The 26,780-nt window shown below is 37.8% G+C and overlaps 1 protein-coding gene across 2 annotated transcripts in view; it reads left to right on the top strand.

Moving 5' to 3' along the window:
• Positions 1 to 429: 429 nt before the first annotated feature.
• Positions 430 to 26,780, top strand: part of gpc5a (glypican 5a) — a 160,064-nt gene continuing 133,713 nt past the window's right edge. Inside the window, exons 1-2 of one of the 2 annotated variants that reach the window (XM_079856740.1) lie at positions 430 to 866; positions 9,551 to 9,712. In XM_079856740.1, coding sequence (XP_079712866.1) covers positions 716 to 866; positions 9,551 to 9,712 — 313 coding nt within the window. In that variant the 5' untranslated portion in view covers positions 430 to 715. The remainder of the gene's footprint in view (positions 867 to 9,550; positions 9,713 to 26,780) is intronic. The other variant, XR_013819645.1, reaches the window with a different exon arrangement.

Here is a 26,780-nt window from a genome sequence, read left to right on the forward strand (position 1 = left end):
TGATAACGCAGGTCAGAAGAAAGATGTTAATTTTACCCTCACTCCGCTGTATTAGAAACACCCTTTTTTTTTTTTTGACATTTGGTGCAAATATTATAATACAAAGTATAGTATTATAAATGTACATACATAAAAAAAAAAAAAAAAAAAAAAAGAAGATAATAAATATATAAAACTTTGCCATGCTGATTTCAACGGCTCTGCAATCGAGCAGCTGCTGCTATGGTTACCACCTCAATCAAAGGCAATTTATTTGTCTTTTTGCGAGCTTTAGCGCACTCTGACTAACTTATTTTAAAAAAAAAATATTTTTTTTTTATATTCTTAGGAATATAAACATATCCTACTATTTTGTCTTAATCAGGGGGCATAGTTCGGAAAATGTTGCGACACGACAAAACTATAGGCTAGTAGCATACGCTCCTTAAAGCTTTCGATATTGTAGCATAGCCGACTACTTGTAGGCTACGCTTCTTCTCTTCTACACTAATGATTCCGCCCATTCTCTCTTGACAGCTCCGTCTTTCACCAACACACTCATTGCGCTCGTGTTCAGGTCCTGCGCGAGACCCTCCCCAAGAGACATGCACAATCTGTTGAATATCACCTAAAATCCCCGCTGGTTTTATTAAACAAGTTTTCCGAGATCTAAACGACACGCGTTTCTAATTTTTTTTTACCCGAACGGACAAACTCTTCTGTTCGGACTGTGGAGATGGAGATGCGTGCTGTTTTGCTTTATGCCTTTTTAGCGGGTTTCATCGGTCCATGTCAGGGGACTTTAACGAACTGCAATGAAGTGCGTAAAGTTTTTCAACTCAAGCAAATCGGACCTGTAAAATCACTACCTGAAACACCGATAACAGGTAAGATCTGACCGAATTTGACATCATGCGCCTCTGATTTTGTGTCAATTCGTTTTTGTTCCTTTCCCCACACTGTTAAGCTGATCCCCATTCCCTAAACAGTCTAACGCTTTATGTTGTCATTTTTATAATTCAAAGATTTACTGCAGATTTAAACATTTATTTTTCTGGAAGAATCGCAGATCGTTTTTGTCATGCGGTTAACGCATGTCTTGTTTATTCTTTGCTCCATTTTAATAAAACCAAACCGGTCAGGTAAACTCATAAAGTTTACGCGTTTTTTGGTTATGCGGAAGTCTTAACGCTTTTGAAATGTAACTAAAATTCAGCTACTCTGAATTAAAAGTGAAACTGTTTGTCACCTCAGGTAGGAAACTTTCCACTGGTCTAGGAATTGAACGTGTAAAAGATTTGAATACTGTTATAGGCTACGCTCCGCGATGTTGACCCAAGATAATTCATCTCTTGATAACCTATATGGACTTCAAATGACGCTTTCAAGGCGTTTTAGACACAATGCTAGCCGTGGGGCGCGTTTACCGGCTTTAGAAGTTTGAGCTGTAAATAATCATCGTCCCGAAAGACTGACTGACGCACATTACTTTTCACATAAACTTTTCAAATAATGAATGGTGTCTCATGGAGCAGTTCTTCTAACAGCTTAAGACAAGATAGGCTACTCCAGGTGAAAAGGGTACAACAAATAATTAACTACTAGATATCACCATACTTCCCCAGTTGATTGTTTATGAAGAATCTCTCTCTCTCTCTCTCACACACACACACACACACACACACACACACACACACACACACACACACACACACACACACACACACACACACACACACACACACACACACACGCAAAAGGAATAAAATGTATACAATCTGCCAAATTATATATGAACAAACCCCTCTGTAAAAACCTTCAGAATATAGATATAAAACTGTTTGGTGTATGTAAAGCTCCTGAAGTGGATATTTCATGGCTCAGTGCAGGAGAAAAAACTCATTTTGAGCAAACAGCCTTTAAAGATATGTACTATAATTGAAATCTACAGACACAAATAGATAATGGGCCATAAAAGATCCACTTAAAAGTGTATTTGGGATGTTGTCTTACCACTAATCTGAAAAAACAAGCTATGAAAAGCCCAAAATCTCAAAATTGACACATGCGTGAAAAAACAGCGTTTTTGTCTGTAGTGTCTCGTCTTAAACTGTACTTCCCCCAAAAGACACACATTTACACAGAAAAAAAAACACATTTACTAAAAAAAAAAAAATTGGAAGTAGATCATCTGAAATTGGCTGGAAGATTATGCAGTCGCTGCTTTTAAGTTTTCAGGATTTGTATGCGACTTATCCTGTTAGGGAAATTGAGATAAATGGCCCTATGGAAATATTTCCTTGAGTAAGCTAATATTTAGCTGTTGGTATACGCACAAGCAAAGATGAAACTGAGTTGAGACTAAAGGGTTGTCATCACTCTCAAACTGAGATTTAAAGGGACAGTTCACCCAAAAAAGAAAATTCTGTCATCATTTACTCACCCTCATGCGGTTCCAAACCTGAATGCGTTTCTTTCTTCTGCTAAACACAAAAGAAAACGTTGACGGTAGCCATTTCTGGTTACCAACATTCTTCAAAATATCTTCTTTTGTGTGGTCAGCAGAAAAATAAACTCATACATATTTGGAAGAACTTGAGCGTGAGCAAATAATGAGAGAGTGTTCATTTTTTGGTGAACTATCCCTTTAAAATCAGTTCCTCAAATCACTCCTCGAGATCAAGTATAATAATCTCAGTATACTTCAGAAAAGCTCATGCCACTAGACTGCAAAATACAACCATAATTAGTTGCAAATGCACTGTTTGGTTTAAACAGCTGTCATGTAAATCTCTCAGGGCTGTTTGGTTTGTGACCTCCGAGCCTGTCCAATGGTCTTTGTCAGGTTGTTTGGATAATCGTCCCATTTTGCTATTGCTCTTCTGATCTGAAACTAGTTTTGTGACCTCTCTAATAATGGACGGTGAGGGTCTTGCTCATATCCAAAGGAAAGGGCTTTAACCAGTTTGACAAACTTTGCTGGGTTAATGGATGCTAAGTGGCTTGAGGAGAACAGCTTGTACACTGTTTCCCACAGAGGTCATCAAATGGAGCTCACTTCAAAGTGCTGCTTGGAAGAGGTTGCTTCTGAGTTTTACAGGAATTTAGAGCTGTGGTTTGCTATTAAACTTTTGCACAACTCAAAAAAACCCTCCAGGAAAGGTGTTTACTCATTGCTCATCCTGAACTTCAGGGGTTTTGGTTGGGAGCAGTTAAAAACAGAAGTTAATTTTCATGTTCAGTTTTACTTTCATAAGAGATTATGAAATTAGATAAATTAGTTAGTGAGTATTTTGTGCATTTAAAAGCCACTTTTAAATGCATTTGTCCACAAGTTGATGTCTTGACATGGGCCACAAGTTCAAGTGTCATCTTGTTTAAAGCGCGGTCTGTTTCTCTATAGCTTTTCAGTAACTTGCAGAATAGTGTAACTCTTCCTGCATTGGTTTCTGCCTTCTTTAATTCATTTTGTTCGGTCTGATCTTTTTGGAAAAAAAGTTGCTTTTTTAGATTATTCAGTTAATGTGGATTTAGGTTAGCTTTCTTTGGGTTCAGTAGAGATAATTTTGCCTAGATTTATCACAGGTTTAGAGAAAATATTAATGAACTCATTGTTATAGGCATATTGTTGAATTCAATTAGTATATTTATATCTGCAGAAACAGGTGCATGGTTTCATGCTTTCTTTTCTGCTCATCATGATAAATGTGCAGTGACTGTAATGTAATGTAATGTAATGTATTGTAATGACAGACTAAGTTTGACCTTATTGAAGGTGTTTGTTCATCATCATTTGTGACCCTGGATCACTAAACCAGTCGCACGGGTATATTTGTGGCAATAGCCAACAATACATTGTACGGGTCAAAATCATCTGTTTTTCTTTTATGCCAGAAATCATTAGGATATTAAGTAAAGATCATGTTCCGTGAAGATATTTAGTAAATTTCCTACCGTAAATATAAAACATTCATTTTTGTGAGTGAATGCAGCACAATCGCCAACATAAATGAACAACTTTAAAGGCGATTTTCTCAATGTTTCAATTTTTTTGCACCTTCAGATTCCAGATTCAAGAATAGTTGATGCATACATCTCAATTTAAAAAAACTGAACCATGTGACTGATTTTGTGGTCCAGTGTCACATTTTTTTTCTACGACCCAATAGGTGTGCTGTCAACAAAACTTTAGATGGACTTGCATCCTGCCTTTTTGGCCATCTTTCCCATCACCCCACTTTTTCCTTCAGTTTTCATGTAGGCCTAATTAAGCAATGTGTTCAAAGCACTCTATTTTTATGAGTTTACCTGACCGGTTTGGTTTTATTAAAATGGAGCAAAGAATAAACAAGACATTCTTGAAGGTCATGCTTTTATTGCAGATTTCGAAATGCTGCTGGAACTTTCTTCTCTTTGCTTCCGATCTTGGATGTTAGTAGCGATGCAAACTGTCTGACGTCCAGCAAGTTTCCAGGCCGATTATATCCCACACCACATGACCCCTTGTAAGGGCTAAGGTCCTCAAACATCAAATAAACTGACCACCATAGTGGGTGGGTGAGTGAATAAAAATGTAAAAATAGTCACATTGACATTTAAATGATTCTTCAAAGGTGTTTATTTCTGTACGTTAACATTACTCTAGCAGTGGCATGCATTCCAGACATTTTTCTTGTTAACTAGGCCTATAGCTGTTGTAATCCTAAGGCCGTGTTCAGAGAAGCTTGTAAAAAGCACTGACCGTCTTTTCTAAATCACGCTTTTCATTGCTTCGCTCAGACCCCTGAAACAAACATACTTTCTGTCTGCTAGCAAAGCCTCACGTTGCACTTGCTATGATTTGATCAATCTTGTTTTTTGTTGTAATTCCTCATAATGCCTACATGTAAGAAAGTGCTGGGGATGTAAGGGCTTCTAAGAAGCATGAACTTGAGAGTATTTTCTCTTATTTGAGTATTGTATTTGAACTGTCAATGTATGGCTCTGTTTACACCTGGTATTAAGATGCGTTTTGGTCGATCGGATCACAAGTGGACGAGGCAGACACATACCCGTTTACACCTAGTGTTTTAATTAGGGCTGTCAAAAGATTAATCGCGATTAATCGCATCCAAAATAAAAGTTTGTTTTTAATAATATATGTGTGTGTACTGTGTATAATTAAATGTGTATATATAAATACACACACATGCATGTATATATTTAAGAAAAATGTGTTATTTATATATAAAAAAAAATATATTTATATATAATATAAACTATATAAATATATATACAGTATATGTATGCAAATATTTCTTAAATATATACATGCATGTGTGTGTGTATTTATATATACAAAATAATTATACACAGTACACACACATATATTATTAAAAACAAACTTTTTTTTTGGATGCGATTAATCGCGATTAATCTTTTGACAGCCCTAATTTTGATCCGTCTCTTTTGTCCACTTTCAAACAATTCTGTCCTGCTTTCTTCAAGGGGAGGGTCTATGGGTGGGTAAACGTATGGGTTTTTTACATATTTTTATTTTATTTTTATTTTTTCACAACTGGAGACGACGAAAAAACACACAGAGAGCACCAGCTTTCGTTTCTGTTCTGACAGCCACAAGACCAGCCGAACGCTGTGAGTGTGTGTTAGAAATCAGGAATGGTGAGAAAACATTGTGCTTGGTACGTTTTTCATCTTAAAACCAAACTTGGGTCTCAGCCAATAGTTTAAATCCTGTCTGGCTAGAGCGTTTCCCGTAATGTTTAGAGTAGACGGTCTTTTGTTTCTGTTTGAACACATTCAACCACATGAGTGTTGCTCTACGAAAGCAATCCGGTCGAATGTGTTTTCAACTATCTCTGGAAGTGGTCAAAAGTGGACAAGCCCGTTTAAGTCAAGTCAAGTTTATTTATATAGCGCTTTTCACAATACAGATTGTATCAAAGCAGCTTCATAGTATTAAATTAAAATAATACATCAATGTTTGTTTCTAGTGGAAAACGTCCACGTTTGGTAATGCTGATCAATAGTATTGTTGATTGATTAATTAAATTAAATATCCCCAACTGAGCAAGCCAAAGGCAACAGTGGCAAGGAACCGAAAAAACTCATCAGGTGACCTGATGAAAAAAAAAAAAAAAAAAAAAATCCTTGGGAGAACCCAGGCTCAGTCGGGGGCCAGTTCTCCTCTGGCATCTATGAACTAGAGGTTGGATTTAACTGTAAGATTAAAAGTATTATATGAATGCCTGGCTGAAGAGATGCGTCTTTAATCTAGTTTTGAACTGGGAGAGCGAGTCTGAGCAACGAACAGTATCAGGAAGACTATTCCAGAGTTTTGGAGCTAAATGTGAAAATGCTCTCCCTCCTTTGGATGATCTGGATATCCTAGATATGACCAAAAGCCTCGAATTTAGTGATCTTAAAGAGCGCGATGGATTATAGGGCGATAGAAGATCCGTTAAATAAACTGGAGCTAAGCCGTTTAGGGCTTTATAAGTCATTAGCAATACCTTGTAATTAATACGGAACTTTATAGGTAACCAATGTAGTGATGATAGAATTGGTGTTATATGATCATATTTTCTCGATCTAGTAAGAACTCTAGCGGCGGCATTTTGGACTAACTGTATCTTGTTTATTGAGGATGCAGGACAACCAGCTAATAAAGCATTACAGTAATCTAGTCTCGAGGTCAAGAATGCATGAACTAACTTTTCTGCATCAGAAACTGATAGCATGTTACGTAGCTTAGCAATGTTTCTAAGGTGGAAAAAGGCTGTTCTTGTAACATATGAAATATGATTTTCAAAAGACAGGTTGCAGTCTAGTATAACACCCAGGTCTTTTACTGTAGAGGATAAAGTAACAGGACATCCTGTTTACACATGTATTTAGCATCGTCCACTTTTGGTCGACCCAAACGCATATTATACCAGGTGTAAACATGACCTATAGGCTCATTGGAAACAACATTTTTTGCAAAACTCCAAAAACATACCTTTATGTGCAAATCATTGCAGTGTTCAGCTGAAATTTACATTAGGGGCAGTAAAACACGTATAACTTTTATTAATTTTCATACAAATTATGATTATGGGGCAGATTATAGTTTAATGAAGACTTGTTTTCATCTGCTTCTTTGCACAAATCTATGTCATTGCAATACACTTTTACCATATTGCATGATTTGTAAACTTTTAATTTTGACGTTTGTATCACATAACCAGCTCCATTTGAATGTTTTTTAGTACACTTGCTCAGGAGCTCACCTACAGCACTTCATTTACGAGTCAAAATAAAAAAAGCTCTAAGACTTATAGAAACAAGCTACAATTGCATGATTGTGTTTTTATATCGTTTGCTTTTGCTAACTCTTATCGGTCAGGTTGTATGCTAATTTCACTGGACATTTCCCTTTTGAAAGTGTCGCGAAACATGCAAGAAGAATTGTAATATCATCTTGGAGATATATTGCCACAGGTGCGTTTTCCCCCTGAGCCCGAGTTGAGAGTTTTACTTGCAGCGAAGTGATTTGATTCGAACAATTCCCAAATCTCACAGCCTGTTGGATCATGTGAAACCGGGGCAAAAAAGGAGGGTGAAAAGGTCACAGTTGGATGGATTTATTCTCTCAGGTGACTACACTGAAACATCTAGCAGGTTGTGAGTGAGAAATAAACACTTCCTGGGGCGCTTTCATTTCGCTCCAGCGAGACAGAGATGAATTCCTTTCCTCACGCCATCTCCTTTGCATCTTGCTCAGGAACTCACAACATTGCGTCACGGCGTGGTGATAGTGTCTTTGGCAACACTTGGCTCGGCACGTCCCGTGATGATTTTTTTAGAGCCATAGCCCCCCTAGGTGCGGTCATTTGCATTGACCTTTTTGGGAGAAAAAGTTTGTTTTCTTATGTAGTGATGGAAAGTTATTTTGTCGGATCTCAGTGGAATAAGAGTTTTGATGTTAGAGATATCAAGCCCTTTCATCCTCCCCACCCCGCTGGCCTGCTGCAGCTTGCTTAAATGTGGAGTTTTGTGGCCACCCGGTGGGAGTGTGTGTCTGATAATGGTCCTTAACATGATTTGTGAACGTTTGTAGGTCATGTATGTTTGTGATGCCTCTTGTTATGTCAGTTTGGACTTTATTGTCGATGCTGCATAAATTGCCCTGTGAAGGGTCAAAAAAGATGCTCTAAAAAATTGTTGTTTTTTTGTTTGTGTTTGCTCATACAAAACTCTTCCAAGGCGTTTTGACTGATTGCCAGGATGTTGCTTTGCTATGATGTTTGCTAATAGTCAGATACTGGTCGAGGTGTCTGTGATATTTTGGTTTAAATTTACATTGACACTAAGAATGCATTTTCTTTTCTTTTCTTTATTTTTACATTTATTTTTATCCCTTTTATAATCTATTTTTTATGAAGCCAGGTGTAAATCATGACACTTTGGAAAATTATAGCACACCTCTCCTCAAGTGATAGTTTTATATATATATTTAGTGTCGATTTGTAGACGCTCTGTGTCAATGAGTAGATGCAACAATTTTATATATATATAAATATATATAGTGTCGATTATATATATAGTGCCACAGTATAATATATATATATATATATATATATATATATAGTGCCACAGTATAATATATATATATATATATATATATATATATATATATATATATATATAATATATATATATAGTGCCACAGAGCGTCTACAAATCGACACTATAAATATATACTTAATAAATAAAACTGTTGCATCTACTCATCGACACAGAGCGTCTACAAATCGACACTTAATAACCTTTATACTCCAGCTCTTGTGTCTTCAGTCGACAACTGGCCGAGTCTAATAACCTAACTTCTTTGCTGCGCAGCATAAAAAACAAATGAAAATGGGAAGTGTAATAAAAAGTTTATCATAAGATGAAAATCTAAGTTCAGATTTTCATGGTTAGTAACATAATTAATCGTATCTAATTCAAATCCACTGCATTAGTAATTTGTTCAAATAGTAAAACAAAATTGGTCACACTTTAGTTTAATTTCTCACTATTAACTATGACTTTTGCCTCAGTAAACTCCTAATTACTGCTTAATAATAGTTAGTAAGGTAAGTTTAAGTTTAGGTATTGGGTTGGATTAAAGGGAAGTTCACCCAAAAATACAAATGTTGCCATTACTTTTTGCCCCTCAAGTTGTTTCAAACCTGAATGAGTTTCTTTCTTCTGTTGGACACAAAAGAAGATTTTTTAAAGAATGTTGGTCACAGTTGTTGGACCCCATTGACTTCCGTGGTAGGAAAAAAACATACTATGGAAGTCAATTTACAGATTGTTCTGTAAATATATTACTTTTTTTTTTTTTTTTTTACTGAATCTGTCCTGGCACCACAGCTGCTAGTTTTTTATCTGTAAAAATGACAGAATTTATTTGAACAATATGATAAATATTAGAGATGCTTGCCCTCATAAGTACCAACTATCTAAGGATCATTTCATATGACTTAAATGCACATTGCCACCATAATTAACAATCCTAAACTTTGTCCGTTTATCCCAACAGGTTCAGACCTCCAGGTTTGTTTATCAAAAAATTTAACATGTTGCACTAAGAAGATGGAGGAGCGTTACCAGGTGGCGGCACGGCGGGACATCCAGAACCTTCTCCAGACATCCAGCTCAAGTCTGAAGTTCCTCATCTCACGCAATGTGGCTGCTTTTCAAGGTCAGTGCATTGATTTTAGAGACTAACACTGGTATATTGTCTGCAACTCTCAGTAAATGGTTCCTGAATTCTCTCACCACATGTTGTGTGTTATTCTTTAGTGCTTATGAGAAATCCGAAAGATCGGTTGTACAGTTTATCCTACACCTTAGAGTCACTTCATGCTTGGCAGGTTCGAGCGCTGTTGTTTGGTATGATGTCAGTTTGATTCCAGACATTTCACTGTTGTACAGTAAAGCATTACCACTGTATACTTTTCCCTGAGACCCACAATATGTGATTTAGTTCCCTGGTGGCTCTCCAAGGGCTTAATTCTGCTGCTTTTCAGTACATTTCAGGTTTTCCAGTGTTCATTTAAGGTTTTTCAATGAATGGCTTCCTTGATGAGCTGTACACCAAGATGCTTGTTTTGAGGCCTTAATGAAACCCTTCACAGCTTCATAATGTTAGGTCATAGGAGCCTACGCACCTTTGCGGAGGAGGAGGGTATCCTTCATTTTGAACCAAATGACAAACCCGGATAACCTGTAATCACCCATAAGTGCTGATGCAAGAAGATGCACCGATCCTGACAAAAACCTCTCTATGTCGTCTACAGCGTATTCTCAGCAGAGCCTCTCTCTCAGGTTTCACAAAGGTGGTTAGTCAGTCAGTGTGTAGCTAGCAGCTCATGATGGGTCGGCTCATTGTGAGTGTGTGGAGTTCTTGGATTGCTGCAAATGTGCCAGGAGAGTGAAGATTAAGAGTCTCCATTACAGTAAAAGTGTCACTTTTTATGCTGACTTTGAGAGTCACAAAGGTTTTTGTTTTTGAGCGAGTGAGGTGATGCTTTATAATATATAGGTTGTCATTGATAACCAATGCAATTGTCATCATTATAAATCTGTACTTGCCTACAAAAGGCAAATAAATATAGCAATAGCAAATGCAGAAAATGGTTTTTAACTATGGTTACTGATATACTTCTCAAACAGCTGTGCATTTCATCTAAGGATGCGCCGATATGAGAATTTTGGTCGATACCGATAACCGATGATTCTTTATATTTGAATGCCGATAACCGATATATTGGCAGATAAACCTAAAATCCAAATTTTTGTATAATTTTTGAGAGCCTGATACAAAAACAAAAATCTCACCATTAAAAGCCATGTCCCAAACACACAATTATGATTTTCTCGTTATAGTATTTTCCTTTTTTAAAGTGATTTCAATCATATTTCAAGCAATTCAAAACTATCAGTGTGCATCTGAAGAGTCTCAGCTGAAGGAAATAATACATTATTTATTAGCTTTAATATATCTGCCAAATATTCTTACTGGGCCGATAACGATAACATTAAAAATGAACCGATATCGGCCGATACCGATATGGTGGCCGATATATCGTGCATCCCTAATTTCATCCCATGTTTTTATGTAAAATTATCCTTTTGATTTTCATCTTTGCATTTCTCTTGCGTTACTGAGTTGTGACTGACAGTTAAAAACGCAGGTGTAGACACGCTTCTGTTTACTGCCTACTTTCCTAGACAACATTACTGTGAGAGTTTCCCTCACAATCGAGACTATATCATTAAACCAAACCTCTTGCATTATTTCGCTTGTGGTTCAGGGCCCTTTTTTTTTTTTTATCTCAACGCAAGACCTGTTATATCACATCATTTGGAAGAATGGTATTCAGGTGGCAGTTACCATAAAAACATTTTGCACGTTTTGTTGGGCGTAGACTCGGGGAGAGCCCTGATGGTGTCTAATCACAAGACTCATTTTATGAGATTAGGCGCATATTACAGGGCCCAGTCCCAGCCTCCTGCTGTCTAACTAGCTATTACCTCTTGCCTATGATACTGAACGCTGTTGTTTTAGAACAGGCATGAAAACAAGGGATGAAACACAGCTGTACACAAAATGTTTAAGATAGGGATGCAGAATGTAACATTAACCCTATTGATATTGCCAAATTTCAAAGTTTCACCATTGGTCGAATTTGGCTAATATTGGAAGCAGACAATATTCTTTTGAAATGGCATACAATTTAATGTATTTCTTTATTTCACATTGTTCTATAAGGGAAAACACTGTAATAAAAAAAAGATGGTTTGAAACAGATGGGTTTGAAAATGTATATCAAATCAATCAAAAACCTTTTTCTCAGCTTCAGCGGATGTTTATTACATTTGCCTTTGTGTATATTTACCCAATTGACTACTATTGTATTGGTTATCAATAAAAAAGGCTTTGTTGGAAATCCTCCCCATCCTGTTTTTATTTTATTTCTCTTTTTCCATGTGTTTTGCCGTCTTTAAACAATGAATGTGCAATATAGTGCAGCACTGCAGAAATTACAGTGACATCTTGTTTTACTTGCTTTGCTTTTGGTGGTCCAGTGAAATGCGGGTTTCCCAATTTCATGAGGTTAGACAGAACTCATATTATGATGCTGTTGGTTTTTGAGGAAAATAAATAGTTCTGTCTTTGAAACAAATGGGCATCTTTTCCTAATTAAGCTTTAGTTTCTGTTGGAGATGTATTCAGTGTAGGCCTAGACGTTGGAAAGAGCTGATTGCTAGGAATTGGTCTTTCAACCATGGGATACTGTGAGAATGTAACCACAAGGTGATGGTCTGGTTACCTACATGACTTGTTTGCGTTTTAGACTATGTTCTACTTGTTTCTACTTCCCCATTGTAAACCAGGCAGTCATGTGTGAACAGTGAGGGCCGTTTGTTTGCACAATTGTTACTGAAGCGGTGTAAAATTCCCTCTATAAAGGTGTACTGTTTGTCCCTGCGTACGTTATATTAATATTACCCACCTGTTACCAACAAGTCTTGCATAACATGTGACAATTGAGCACATTTTCTCCTCTCCAAAATCAAACTAAAAACAAACACCAATTCGCAATTCTGGGGAGTGGAAATGTGCTTAATTTTCATTGTCTCAGTGCAAATGCTTATTTTCTTCATGCATTTGTGATTTTGAGGTGAAATACAACCTTTTTTGTCATATTGCGTGCCGATTCTGTGTGTGCTTGTTGTTTATCGTCTTTTGAATTAGTGGCTAAAAGTTGCAGGTCTTAGGATGGTGGTTTATTCCAATCTGGTAAGATTAATAGTTGTGGTTGCCATGGAACGATGGCAAACCTCTCTCGGAGTGAAAGAGAGTTGACCGGCGTCTCTCTCAGTGGGGGTATTTGCACATTGTGCGGCCAATGCGGAGACCCTTTACGAGTCGAGGTTAAAGACAAACACACTCCTGTGGAGCTGGAGTCGCGGCCTCTCAGTCGGCTGAAGGTTGCTTGTTGAAAAGGCCGTCGGGTAGACATTTTCCACTTTCATTTTCACCATATTTTTATTTTTTTTGCTTTCCCTGCATTGCCAAATGACATCAAAGTGAGCTCTGCTTCAGTGGAGAGCTGATGCATTCGGCAGGTGATGCCGAAAACAGCAATCTGTTTCGAGACGGAGGCTGAGATAAGAGGGCAAGATGTTTTTCTTAAGAGTGCCTCACTAGTGAGAGCGAAATTGCACTGTTGAGTGAGCAAAATACCTGGAAGCCACTTGTTGAAAGAGTATTCGAGTAGGCATATTTTTTAAAGTTGAGTGAAGAAGCCGCCTCTGGCTTGTTCAGTTTGATTCAAAGCAAATCACATGGAAAAGTGTGAATCATCATTTTGGGAGTTATGGACTTTTTTTTTACTGCACAGTTATTGATGTTTTGTGGTTTTGTAACATGTTTTGAAATCCCTTAGTACCCATTGGAAAGATATCACAAACGAGAGTCTTTAATTTTAATCTAATCTAATCTTAGAAATCAAAGATTGCACAGAGACTTTGTTTGTTCAGAGAGAAGTTGTTTACCTTGTGAAAAAGTCCACATATCGAGATCTCAGCAATGCCTCATGCTCAACTCAGATTTGGAATCAAAAGTAAGAGATCCTAATGTGAATTATTCACAATGTTCATATTCTTCCATTAGCAAACAATCTGAGCTGATTTGCACATTCGTTTTCTAGCTCTGTAAACTCTTAAAAATAAAGGTTCTTTATTGACATGGTTCCATGACAAACCTTTAACAACCATTGAACTTTTCTTTTGCACAAAAGGTTCTTTAAATGTGTGAATTATTTAAATGAGGAATATTGTGACGTGTTCGTTCCTGGAAGAAAACTCAAGACTACAATGGAGGCGTTTCAGGGAGTTCAGAAACAGTGACACTGATATAGAGAATAACTCCCGCTGGAGGGACTTTTTTGCTCAACAACAACTTTACACACTAAAGAAAGTTGAAAATGTAAAAGGTATTATTTATGTCTGTATTGTGACACTTATCTGAGCAGCAGTCATAATATTTGCCTTAGCCACCACCAGTAATAATTCAGTTCTGCAAATCATGCACTGATAACAAATTACATGAAAAGTCATGCACCAATGCAACAAATAATAATCCTAAACAAAATCAATTTACATTTAAAGTGTGACTTATTCAAACTCCCTCTCCATATTTCACAGTGATATTCAAAGTGGAGGCTGATATCTGCATACTGTAATGCTGATGACAAGGTCAAGGACAAGATAGGTCAACTTGCAGTCGACAGACCCCAGACCCAGCTTAATTTAATCACAAATAACTCATACAGTCAGTGTTCATGTCACACCGGGGTGGACAACTTTTATTTGATACAGATGGAGACAAGGCCATGATTCATCAACCTCACAGTGAATAAAATTAAACCATCACAAAACAACAAAACAGAGTCACCGCGTACAGATAATAGCCTATTGTGCAAATATGGAGAGACAAAGGAACGTCTCCAACAATGAAACTACCCCAAAATGTTATAATTCAGATGCTGTTCTTTCGGCTCAAGACTAAATAGAGCTCTCAGTTGTGTTTAATTAGTGGTGTGTAAGGCAGCAATGTAGTGTGTTTTTTATTTTTATACAGGGTTCATACATTTGGTTAGGAATTTTTCACGTGTTAAACAACATGCATGAATCCTTCATAATATGTATACATTATAATTCTGGATTTATACATTTGACAGATTGCAACTGCTTGTAAAGTACTTTACATTAAACCAAAAGTTATAGGGGGAAAAAAAAAGCTTTCCTTTTAAATTGTGCATCTGTGGCACTTGGACAACAGGATGAAAGATGCAAAGCCTGTCAATTTATTCAACTGTCACAGGCCGCTTTGAGCCCATAAAACACGTTATATGCATGACTTGTATTTCCGAATGTCTCCTGGTTAACTTGCATTGCGGTCCCTTAAATCCTCTTTGTGATTCAGGAAGTCATCTTGGCAGGATTGGACGTCCCTCCGTGCCTTCCATGCTTATGTGGCCATACGCATTTTCTGGGACTTTTTGACTGATTGTTCTCAATAGCAGGAAGATACAATGCCACATGGGTGGTAGTGTACGCTGTGATGGGCTCAGTTTAGAACATTTATGTCACAGATTGACATTCCCTGGAGACTATGGAGGATGTGATCGGAATTTCTTTATCTGACATTTTGGCCACCTACATGCTGTAAAGTTTCAGGAGTGACAACCACATTTTAACTCACTACAGAAATTGTGATTGACTATCGTTCTGGCATCTCATGTGTTTACTATTTTTAACCAAAGTAATATATCGTAAATACGAGTGGGAAGCTCTGGATTTTCTTTGAGCCCCGATCTGTACGATTTTGGGAGAAACATGGCAGAATACCACAATACTTTTAGCAATACTTAAGGCATTTAGCAGTGACACTGTCAGGTTTTTTTTATTTACAACACAATAAGCAAATTCCCTGCACAAAATATAATAGCATTGTTATATAGCAATATAATATGTAACAATAAAGTTTACAATGGCTTCATAAATGAATAAACAAACTTTAAAAAGCAAAAGTAGTTTAAAACTGTGTAGTTCATTAAGAGAAGGTACCGCGCCATCTTGCTTCAACAAAAGTGGAGGCTAGTTACTTTTTACCGTGTTAGTGAGATGCAATGTGTGGTTTTTCCTGTGGTTAACATGATCCAAATACTATGGACGACCAAATTTTACCCTATAAAAGTTTACCCTTTAAAAATTAGGTTTCTTTTTCTTTTTTTTTTCTTTTTTACAGATGTTCCTGTTTTTGTTAAAATGCATCTGCATCCCAACTCAAGCTACTGTTACTGAAAACTCAAGCTGTGCAATTTTAAGAGAGAAAACGTAATATAAATTGATATGTTGTAAAAATATACAATATAAATTGTAATATAATTCAAAATGTTCACCTGTTTGGCAAGTGTTTGTCATGTTCTGATGATAAAACCACAATTAACTGTCTGGTTTCTACAACTTTCACTCAGGAGCAAAAATCTGCCTTCAAACTTGAAAGAAATAAAGATTTGACGTTTATTGTGATAATTATCAATATCGACTGATATGAAAAATTGTATCGTGATAACTTTTGACCATATTGCCCAGCCCTACTAGCAAAAAAAAAAAAAAAAAAAAAAATATATGACTCCATCCAAACTTTCTGGTCTGGCTTTCTCAAGCTAACTTCAAAGTTTGTCTTAAGGGACTTTTTTAATATCTGTTGTTCAAACAGTGCAATCTTAGATGGCTTTTCCCATGCACATGTTCTTGCTCTCCCAACAGGACACCAGTGGCATCCTTGCATTTAGAGAATTGCTGTCACGCCATTTGCACGAAAAAAAGTCCACAGCATTCCTCTCATGAACCTGTCCGTGATTTACTGTAGGCTTCAGGCAAATGAACTTAGACCAACCTCTCCGTACCCAACCGTTCACTAATCAGAACCTGTCACTGGAGCGAGTAACAAAGGCAGCTTAATGAAAACAAAATGTCTCTGTTTGAGATGACTTCCTGGTAAAGGACTCTGGTTAGAGGGCAAAGACATGCTTTTGTCCCATTACCGCTGCTGTGTGGTCTTCGGTGCATTTTTGCCTCCTTTAACTCATGAATCAGAGATTGAGGTCGCACCGGGCCAAGTGGCCCTCATGCCCCGATGAAGTGCCATTCACTGTCAACCTTATTAAAATTCCCCAATTCCTGTAGGCTTTGCCCAATTTAGCATTTGGATATTGAAACCTGAACTTGGCTCATTCTGTGTGCCCTTAAGGGTCTTAAGCTGCAATTATTTAGTAAGTAAACAAACACTGGAAATGAGCAGATGCATGCGTATGGATGTCTTAGAATTTGATTTGTTCTGTTAACTGGGAAATATGAGCTCTTTTCACAATATTAAAATAATAGAGTTGCCATTAATATTCTGGATAGGAGTGATGAGATAGAATTGTTCTCTATCATGCGGTTGAATTTACATCAAATGGATTTGTAAAGTATTAATGAAATTATATTAAAGCGGCGCAAAGCTAATGCATATTAATGTATCTAATAAATACAGACCGTATCTGAATATTTTTACTTTTCAATGGAACTGCATGACAGGATACAGTTATAAACACAACGTGTCCTCATGGAAATAGAAAATGAACACATCGTAACTCAGGAAGTGATCCATCTTGTAGTTATCACTGTGGATGCTGCCAAAGATAAGCCATATTATGATTATATTGTTAGTTTCTCATTTTCTCTTATATACGCTACTGTTCAAAAGTTTGGGGTCGGTGAGATGTTTTAAAATGTTTTTGAAAGAAGTCTCTTCTGCTCACCAAGACTCACCATTTATTTGTAACAAAATACAGTAAAAACAGTAATATTGTGAAATATTATTACAATAAAAAAAAAAAAAAGTTTTCTATGTGAATATATTTTCAAATGTAATTTAATGTGATACATTTGTTTTTATATAATATTTCTATATACTTTAAAAAAAAAAATTTAATGTCTTTCTTTAGTGTAGCTGTAACAATGCAACCTATCTAATCGGTTTGGTAATTCCTTATGCACATAGATCAAACTTTACCTCTCATGCTTGTTGTTTCGACTGTCAAGTTGTTTGGATAGAGTGAGATGATTGATTCCCAAATGATTATCAGCACACTAACACTAACACAGCATGCTCACGGCAGCAAAGCTATGAATTATCATTATTTGACAGCAGGATGATTGACAGCATTGAAATGTTTAAACTATGTGTGCTTTAGGGAGCATAAGCGTCTTCTGCTTCTACGTACAAAGCAAATCACCAAGTCTGACGATATTAATGGCTATTAATAGCACACTTCCTTGAGGAAATAAATGCTTTTGCTTATTCAATTCATTTCGGCAGATTTCCAGTAATTTCTTATCAGCGCTGAACCATCGGCAGAGCAATAAATCAGTGTACCACTAGAACGCAGCAGTGTTTTCAGTGTGTGCCATGACTTGTATTCGGAGGGCCCCTAATAATACTCTTGTGTTTGTGTGTTTGGCTCACACCCCTGTCAGAGCCCCTTCTAATACCCCTGTTTAAGTGTGTTGTTAAGAATGGCTTGCTCATTACCGCCACCGTTTAACCACAGACCAGACCTCTGCTGACAGACTTCCACGCCACAGGCCCAAGTGTGAGACGCAGGAGAGGAAGCGCTTGCCTTTTGACACGCATTGACCCCCGGGGAAAAACTTTCATTCTTTCATAACTGGCCTGCTAATTTCTGGGAGAGTCTTAGTTTAAGATCCAGGAAGAAATTCTGACATTTTCATGGTAGAATGACTCAGATTTTCCTCAGGTTTAAACATATTGGTAAGTGGTTGCTAGGATGTTCTGGGTAATTGCAACAGTATCACTAAGGTGTTGCTTGATTGATGGTTGTTAGGGGTGTTTTGGGTTGGATGTTGTTAAAGGGGATGCTTGGGAGTTTTGTGGGGTTTCTGTTCTGCTAGGTGATGCTGGTTTAAAGACAATTATGGGTGGTTGCTAAGGTGTTGCTTGGCAGTTGCAAATGTTTTATGCATAGTTGCCAGGGTGTTCTGAGTGGCTGCTTGGGCATTTCTAGGGTTTTCTGGTTCATTGCTTGGGTGTTGCCAGAGAGTTGATGGTGGTTGCTATGGTGTTACTAAGGCGATGCTAGTTGGTTTCAAGAAGTTCTGGGTAATTGCTGCAATCTTTGCACTTCCCGACAATGCCCTAGCAACCATCTAGAACCTATGCAATTGCTAGACAATTGCAATTGCACAGCAATTTCCTGTGTGTTGCCAAAGTGTTGCTAGGGAGGTTTTCTGGTGTTTTGGGTTGTTGCTTTGGTGTTGCTAGGGATTTGTTGGTGTTACTAAGGTGATGCTAGTTAGTGTCAAGAAGTTATGGGTGGTTGCTAAGGTGTTGCTATGCAGTTACTAGGGCATTGTCAGGAAAGTGCAAAGGTTTGTGCATAGTTGCTAGAGTGTTCAGGGTGGTTGTCAGCTAGGGCATTGCAATGCGATTGCTAGACAGTTTCCTGGATGTTGCTAAGGTGTTGCTATGGAGGTTTTCAAGGGTGTTCTGGGTGGTTTCTTGGGTGTTGCTAGGGAGTTGATGGTGGTTGCTATGATATTACTAAGGTGATGCTAGTTGGTTTCAAAATGTTCTGGGTGATTGCTGCAACTTAAGCACAAAAACTTTGCACAGCCTAAACGCATCCAGAACACTAGTAACTATGCAATTGCTAGACATTTTCCTGGGTGTTGCTAAGGTGTTGCTAGGGAAGTTTTTCTAGGGTGTTATGGGTGGTTGCTTGGGTGTTACTAGGGAGTTTGGGTGGTAGCTATGATGCTGCTAAGGTGGTTTCAAGAAGTTTTGGTGTTGCTAAGGCATTGCAAGGCAGTTGTGTACAGTTACTAGGGTGCTCTTGGTGGTTGCTAGGGTAGGATAGGATTGCTGACGGTTTCCTGTGTGTTCGAGGTTACTAGGGTGTTACTAGTTTGTTGCTGTGGTGGTCTTGGATTAGCATATAAACTGTAAGAGATACTGTCAGGCTGAGTTTTATGTGTATGTGTATTCCTGTCTCTGTCAGTGTGTTGAAATAAAAGCTTTTCCATAGATTTAGAGTCCATAGACACAAATGGGGTGAAGGAGTCCAAACTGTTTTCAGCAGCCGTGCAGTAAATGACAGGTTTCAGCAAAGACAACATTCTTTTCCATTGAGAGAAAGAAAGAGAGAGAAAGACAGACACTGAGAGAGAAAGAAAACGTGGAGTTTAGCATCTTCTACATTGACATGCATATCAGAAGAACATTATATTATACAGAGAGAGTTATAAGTTCTCAATTGCATCTTATTTAAATCATTACAGAAATAAAATGAAATTACTCTCTGGGAAAACATTTGAGATGTCAAAGAGATCTCATCTGTGACTCTGTTTCCCATGTGTAATAAGCTGTCAGGAATTCCCGCTCTGGACTTCTTTCTTCTCTCTTCATGAGTTCATGAGTGGCTGCTTCAGGATTTCGCTTTCATATAAACTCCCAACTGGGACGGCAGGCATAAATAGCAACACAGTGTCACTCCTGTGGTTTTATGTCTGAATCATGTGTCTGGCTTTAGCATCTTCAAAAGCAGGATATGGTTTGTGCAACTATCTAACCCCTTCCTCTTTGTCCCCGAAGACATTTGGCATAATGACCCCGTAATTATACCACAGGCAAACAAAAGAGACAAACTCTCTGGCAGCGCAGCTGATTGTTTGCAAACAGTGACAGTAATTTAGACTTGTGTTGCAAGTCTGAAATGTGAGCTGCTCAGATTAGAGCAGGGCAACTATAAGATTCCAGCGAATGAGAAAATAATGGCCCTCTTACTGCTCTACAAAAATGTAAACTCTTGAAGTTTTAAGTTACAAACAATAAAGTTCAAAATCCTAAATCAGTTTTTTTTTTTTTTCTTCATTGGGCTCAGAGGGAGATGTTTTTGGATCAGAGAAAGGTTCATAGAGAGTTCAAAAGTTTGGGGTCAGTAAGAATTTTTATTTTATTTTAAATTTTTTAATGAAATTAATGCTTTTATTCAGAAAGGAAACATTAAATTGATCAAAAGTGACATTAAAGACATGTATAATGTTACAAAAGATTTCTGTTTCAGCTTGAAAAAAAAAAAAAAAAAATTCAGGATTTCCACAAATATATGAAGCAGCACAACTTTTCAACATTGATAATAATCAGAAATGTTTCTTCAGCAGCAAATCATCATATTATAATGAATTCTGAAGGATCATGTGACACTGAAGACTGGAGTAATGATGCTGAAAATTCAGCTTTGATCACAGGAATAAATTACAGCTTAAAATATATTCAAATAGAAAACAGTTATTTTAAGTTATAATAATATTTCACAATTTTGATGTTTTTTTACTGTATTTTTTATCAAATAAATACAGCCTTGGTGAGCAGAAGAGACTTTTTTTTCAAAAGCAGTACAAATATTTCCCCTGATCTATTGAACACTTTGTGATGAACATAGGGTTGAAACACCAGGATTTTAGTGCAGGGATTCAAAAAACAAACAAAAAAACAATCATCTGAACCAAATTGTTGAACTGATTAATTTAAATGAATCTGACTTTTAAACACTGCTTGAGAAAGCGAACGTTTCAGTAGAGTCACATGAATTAGTGTCATCTTGCTACAAAAGTAGCTTGATAATGGAGATACTACTGAAACATGTTGTTTTGGTTTGTTGTATTGCTACTTTTTAGTTAAATGCTCTTTCTACATCTCTCCCTAGCCTGTTTTTCTTATTTTCTCAAGATTGCCCCTGATGAACTTCGTTCTGCTGTCTCTTTCCAAGTGCTATTTGAATGTTTATTTTAGAGTAAAGACTGCCATGAGAGGGAAGTTCTGCCCTGGCGTACGTTCTTAAAACATCCATGATGCTTTGCTTTTTTATATTAGCCAGTGAAATGAAGTCTGAGAAAGTTGAAATGAAACATTCTTAGTTTTTATGCATTAAAGATGCATTTGCATGCAAGCTGAGGTCAGTGAAGCGTTCATAGCCGTTAGGCACGCTAGCGCTGGTTGAATTGTATTAAGCACTTCAAGAGGCTGTTCATTGAAGAAGTGATCAGACAGGACAAACTGAAGAACCTGCTGCTTTCATCTTCATTCCTCATCTTCTTTTGGCTAAATGGATTCTCATTGATCAAGTCCTCCCTCGTTTTATCCTCCTCAGGTTCTGGGGTTTCCCAGACTATTTTGTGGTTTGCTATAAAATGTGTGCGTGTCTCTTTAAAGAGAGAGAAACCATTATTTTAGGTCTATTATTGCTCATAGAGAAGTTCACTTTATGACATGTCTCCCCAGCTATAGCATTTTAAATGGGTATTTTATCGTGATTATATAAGGTCATTGCTTGCTCAGAGTCATCATTTACTCACCCTCATGTCATTTTAAACTCATATACTTTGCCTTTGGGCTCTTTTGTGGGTGAAATTTACCTTTCTCTTGGTGTTATTGTCTTTTTTTTGCATTGGTATGATTATGTATAAAACGTTCTCCTCCCGTTGACCTTCTCTCTCTCGTTCTCTCCGTCTCTGGCTCTATTACTCAGAAGCTTCCTCCAGGTCTTGGGCATATTGAAGATATAACGACATAATTGCTGTCGTATACCATTAGAGCATCCGGCCCTGAGTGACAGATGGATATTACTGGGCAATTACAGTGGAGCTCTGGGTCCTTCCTAACCTGTCCTGTGTTGATATTCGGATTGTCTAAACATTCCTGCGTTTTGCTCCACAGATTTTTAAGCCCTGATTTGTTTTTGCGGTCTCTGAAAGTCTTGTGATTTTGTAGAAATCTAAAAGTCTCTAAAACCTTTTTATCTTATGATATAACAGATTTTTAAGCCCTGATTTGTTTTTGCCAGTGAAATTTTCATGATATATTTTCATCATATATATATATATATTTTAATCAGAGCAAATTCCAAATGATTTTCAGCATAGCCTAATGAAACTTTACACAGTTTGAAAGGGTCACCCTAAGATGAACTTATCCAAATTTCAGCCTCCTATATGTTCCTGGGAAGTTCCTCAGGAAAGTAAAAGCATGGACTGGTCTACTTATAACAATGATGACATTTTGCATCCTAGAAAACTATGGTTTTCCCACAATTCACAGTGAGATATACAAATTTGCACTTGCATAAGAGGTCAAATGTTTTAAAGACAAGGTGTGAATGACTACATAAATAGGATAGCAAATGATAATTAAAGAATCCTTAAGGCATAGCCTCGTGCTTCATTGGCCACCGGCCGAGCATTCCTCTTTTCCATTGTTGCCCCGGCGCCATCTGGGAGCTGTAATACCCCTCAAAGCTGTAAGAAGTTTGAGTCTTTTTAATCATTTATCAAGATTCTCTTTGAACCTGTAAGCCTTTGCTCTGGCTCTTGAACAAGACTTGGGTTATATCGGACTAAATCAGCCTTGCACTGCCTTTTTATGACTTCAGGGTAGACCTGTTTACAAATACAGTACACACTTTATCACGCCGCACATTAACGATACGGTGCCATCGGCTTAATGCACAGAACAAATGTCCTGCATCTCACGACGACGCTTTGAAGTTCACACGCTAAACAGATTCTGCTGTCGACAGAGCTGGGCTATTGTCCTCTAAGGATGTAAGAGAGATAACATCTTCTATTCACGTGTTTTTCACCTGAACATCATTCAGGAGAGCGGGAGCACCGCTGGCGTAAGGCTGTATGTTTCATTATTTCAAGCCTTTATTTCAGTAGTGACGTTTCCCCGCACATCGCCGGATCGTGGGCGTTTTTTATTCTGTTTCAGACATTGTATAACTAGGATAAGCTGGCTGCTGACAGACCCCCATTATCCGTAAACTTAATGGGAAAGGCACTGGTAATTTTCTGCCAGGACATTATCTGTTCCTACAGTGTGCATTTATTATATTTTTACATTTTTAAATACTGCTGTTTATATGGCATGCTTGAATTTATGCTTAACATGCATAATGCAACAAGTTAACTTGATACACAATGAAAGTCGTAAATGAAAGAATACATCAATCGATGCATTCTTAGTTGTGCATCAGATAAGGTTAACATGCTTGTTTTCACACTTCCGAAATGTAAATCCAACTTGATGTTTCATGATGGGTTTTAGCTGGTCATCCATCTGGTCAAGTAAGGAGTTAAACAAGCTTATTCCAGTAAAAGACCAGCATTACCCATCTAAAACCATCATGGAATTGAAATCGGTCCAGACTGGTGTAAGATTATTATTGTAATTATTTCTTTGTTAAGCTCACTAGCTAATCCAGAACAAAGCCATTAGATAATAGTATTAACATTTATACTTGTTGATGTGGTTTTTCTGCTTTTTTTTTGCAAGATCTTTTTTCTTTTTTGGCATTGAAAAATACAAGCATTGCTGTTCACAGTCTATGTAGGAGGGTGAGAGTTTTTTCCTTGCCTGATCCAGTGCACAGATAATATCATTTTATCTCTGATCTGAGCAGCATACCTGTGCGTTTGAGCTTGTTTATAGTGGACTGCAGAAGTCAAACATCGAGGGAGCTTTGAAAACCTCTCAAGAGCTTTATTAGAGTCTTTGTTTTTCTGTACTCGGTGGAGACCGGGCAGATTTACCCATGGCTGAGTATGTTGATATGCATCCAATGAAACGGTGTCCAGTCCAGTAGCATTATAACTGCCCACGCAATCTCTGTGGTTTGTGACTTTTCTTGGCCGTCTTTCCTTCAGTAACTTTGTTTGTCTTTGTTTGATATCCCTATGCTTCATTAAAGTCAGCATGAAGTCAAAATGAATACAACTTGAATACATATTCTCAGGTCTTTTTTTTTTTTTTGTGAAGGATTTCAGTGCTTTTTAATATTCCAAAGAAAAAAATCCTTTTTTTTGTGTGTGTGTGGAAACCAAACAATTTGGAAACCAAAACAAATAACATAGGCACACTTAGGATTTCCCTGTCTTAAAGTTGAAGGAAATGTAAGAAAATATGTTTCAGTCTCACAATCGTTCATTTCTAAATTCTGAGGAAACTAAAGGGAGTCAATATGCCAGTATGTTTTGATTTAGAGTTTTAAACTTAAAATAAGCTACTTTTGTGCCTCAGTGTACATGTGTGTGTGTGTGTGTGTGTGTGTGTGTGTGTGTGTACCTTTCCATTGTGCAAAAGTTTTTTTTTATAGTGGAAGTTTCTTCAGATTGGTATCTTTCTCTACTAGTATACATTCAAAAGTGTATTCTGATGATGTGCATTTGCTGCTTTTACCTGAAGCTGGATTTTTATGGATCTTGGTGATTATCAGGCATCATAGAACAAGCAGTATTTCAGTAGAAACCCCCATAAAGAGTTTTTTTATCCAATGGACACAGTGTCTCCAACAGACTCCCTTTCCTCTCTTTCCTCACCTGACTTTACCTTCTTTATGCCAGTGAGGTTAAAGCATCCAGAAGCAACAAAAAGGGATTTTGTGTTTGCCTGCTCTCTCTTTGACTCAACAGTGACTGATTTAGGCAGATCAGGTCAAAGCTACTGAGAGGGACATTCATACACACGTGCTGGAGATATTAGAGCCAGGGGAGTGTGTTTGGTAGGTTAACGGCAGTCATGGTGGTGAGTGTATTTCACAACCATCCCCTACCAAATCAGCCTCGCCAAATTCATCCTGATTTCTGTTTTTACAGCCCACACATCACAAGACACCTCACACTCCAGTGAGGTTGTTTTCACTGTTTTTCTTTCTCTTTTTTATTTTTTTTTCTTGTCCGTTGCAGAGGTGAGGTGTGGATGCAAAGGCTATTTTCATTCCCAAACAGGACTAGCTGGCAGCCAAAAAGTCAAGTTAGAAACGTGTGTGTGTGTGTGTAGAATCATACTATAATTTGTTTGTTTGCTTGTATTTGTTATAACTTGGATTTGTCTGAATGTTTGAGATTGTAATGTTTATGTGTGCATTTTTTATTAGCAGTTTGATTATGTGTCAGCATGATGTCTGGCTAACGCTGCAAATATCTTTTGTAAAAAAAAACTAAAAAAACACAGAAATCTTTTTGTATCTGTTCCACCACCTGCCCAATGCTGTTGGTCATTTGCATGATGCCAAAACCAGTGCCGATCAGCACAGTCAATTCTTCATTATGAACTCTTCATCATGTTTCTCAAACCATTCCTGGTCAATGTGTGACAGGGTGCATTATCCTTCTGAGAGAGGACACTTCCACCAGGGAACATCATTGTCATAAAGTGTTGTGCCTGGTCTGCAACAATGTTTAGGTAGGAGGCACGTGTCAAATTTAAGTCCACATGAATGGCCGGACCCAGGGTTTCCCAGCAGAATATTACCCAGAGCATCACACTCCCTCGTCACTCGGCTCGTTGTTGTCCCACAAGTGCATCCTGGTGCCATCACTTACCCAGGTAAACGGTGCACACATGCACAGCCGTCCACGTGATATAAAAGAAAATCAGACTCATCAAACCAGGCGACCTTCTTCCGCTGCTCCAAGGTCCAGATCCGACACCGTCATGCCCATTTTAGGCTCTTCCGACTGTGGACCGGGGTCATCATAGGCTATGAAGCCTCATACGTCTGATGCACTGTGTGTTGTGACACATTCCTCCCATAACCATCATTAAAATTTTATGTGACGTGCCACAGTAGACCTACGGCTGACTCGGACCAGACGGGATAGCCTTCATTACCCTTTTGCATCAATCACTTGGGCTCCCAACACCCTGTCGCCAGTCTGTGGATTTGTCCATCCTTGAACCTCTGTTGGGAAATTCTCACCACTTCTTAAGAGGAGCAACACACAAGCCTTGCTGTTTCAGAGGTACTCTGACTCAGTCACCTTGCCATAACAATTTGGCCCTAGTCAAAGTCTCTCAGATCTTTATTCCTGCATTTCTCCTGCATCCAACATGTTGATTACAAGAACTGATTGTTTGCTTAAAATCTAATCTAACCAGACCTTACCATCCATCCATCCATCCATCCATCCATCCATCCATCCATCCATCCATCCATCCATCCATCCATCCATCCATCCATCCATCCATCCATCCATCCATCCATCCATCCATCCATCCATCCATCCATCCATCCATCCATCCATCCATCCATCCATCCATCCATCCATCCATCCATCCATCCAAATAT

This window comes from Squalius cephalus, assembly GCF_949319135.1.
Source record: "Squalius cephalus genome assembly, chromosome: 2".
NCBI classification, from domain to species: Eukaryota; Metazoa; Chordata; class Actinopteri; order Cypriniformes; family Leuciscidae; genus Squalius; species Squalius cephalus.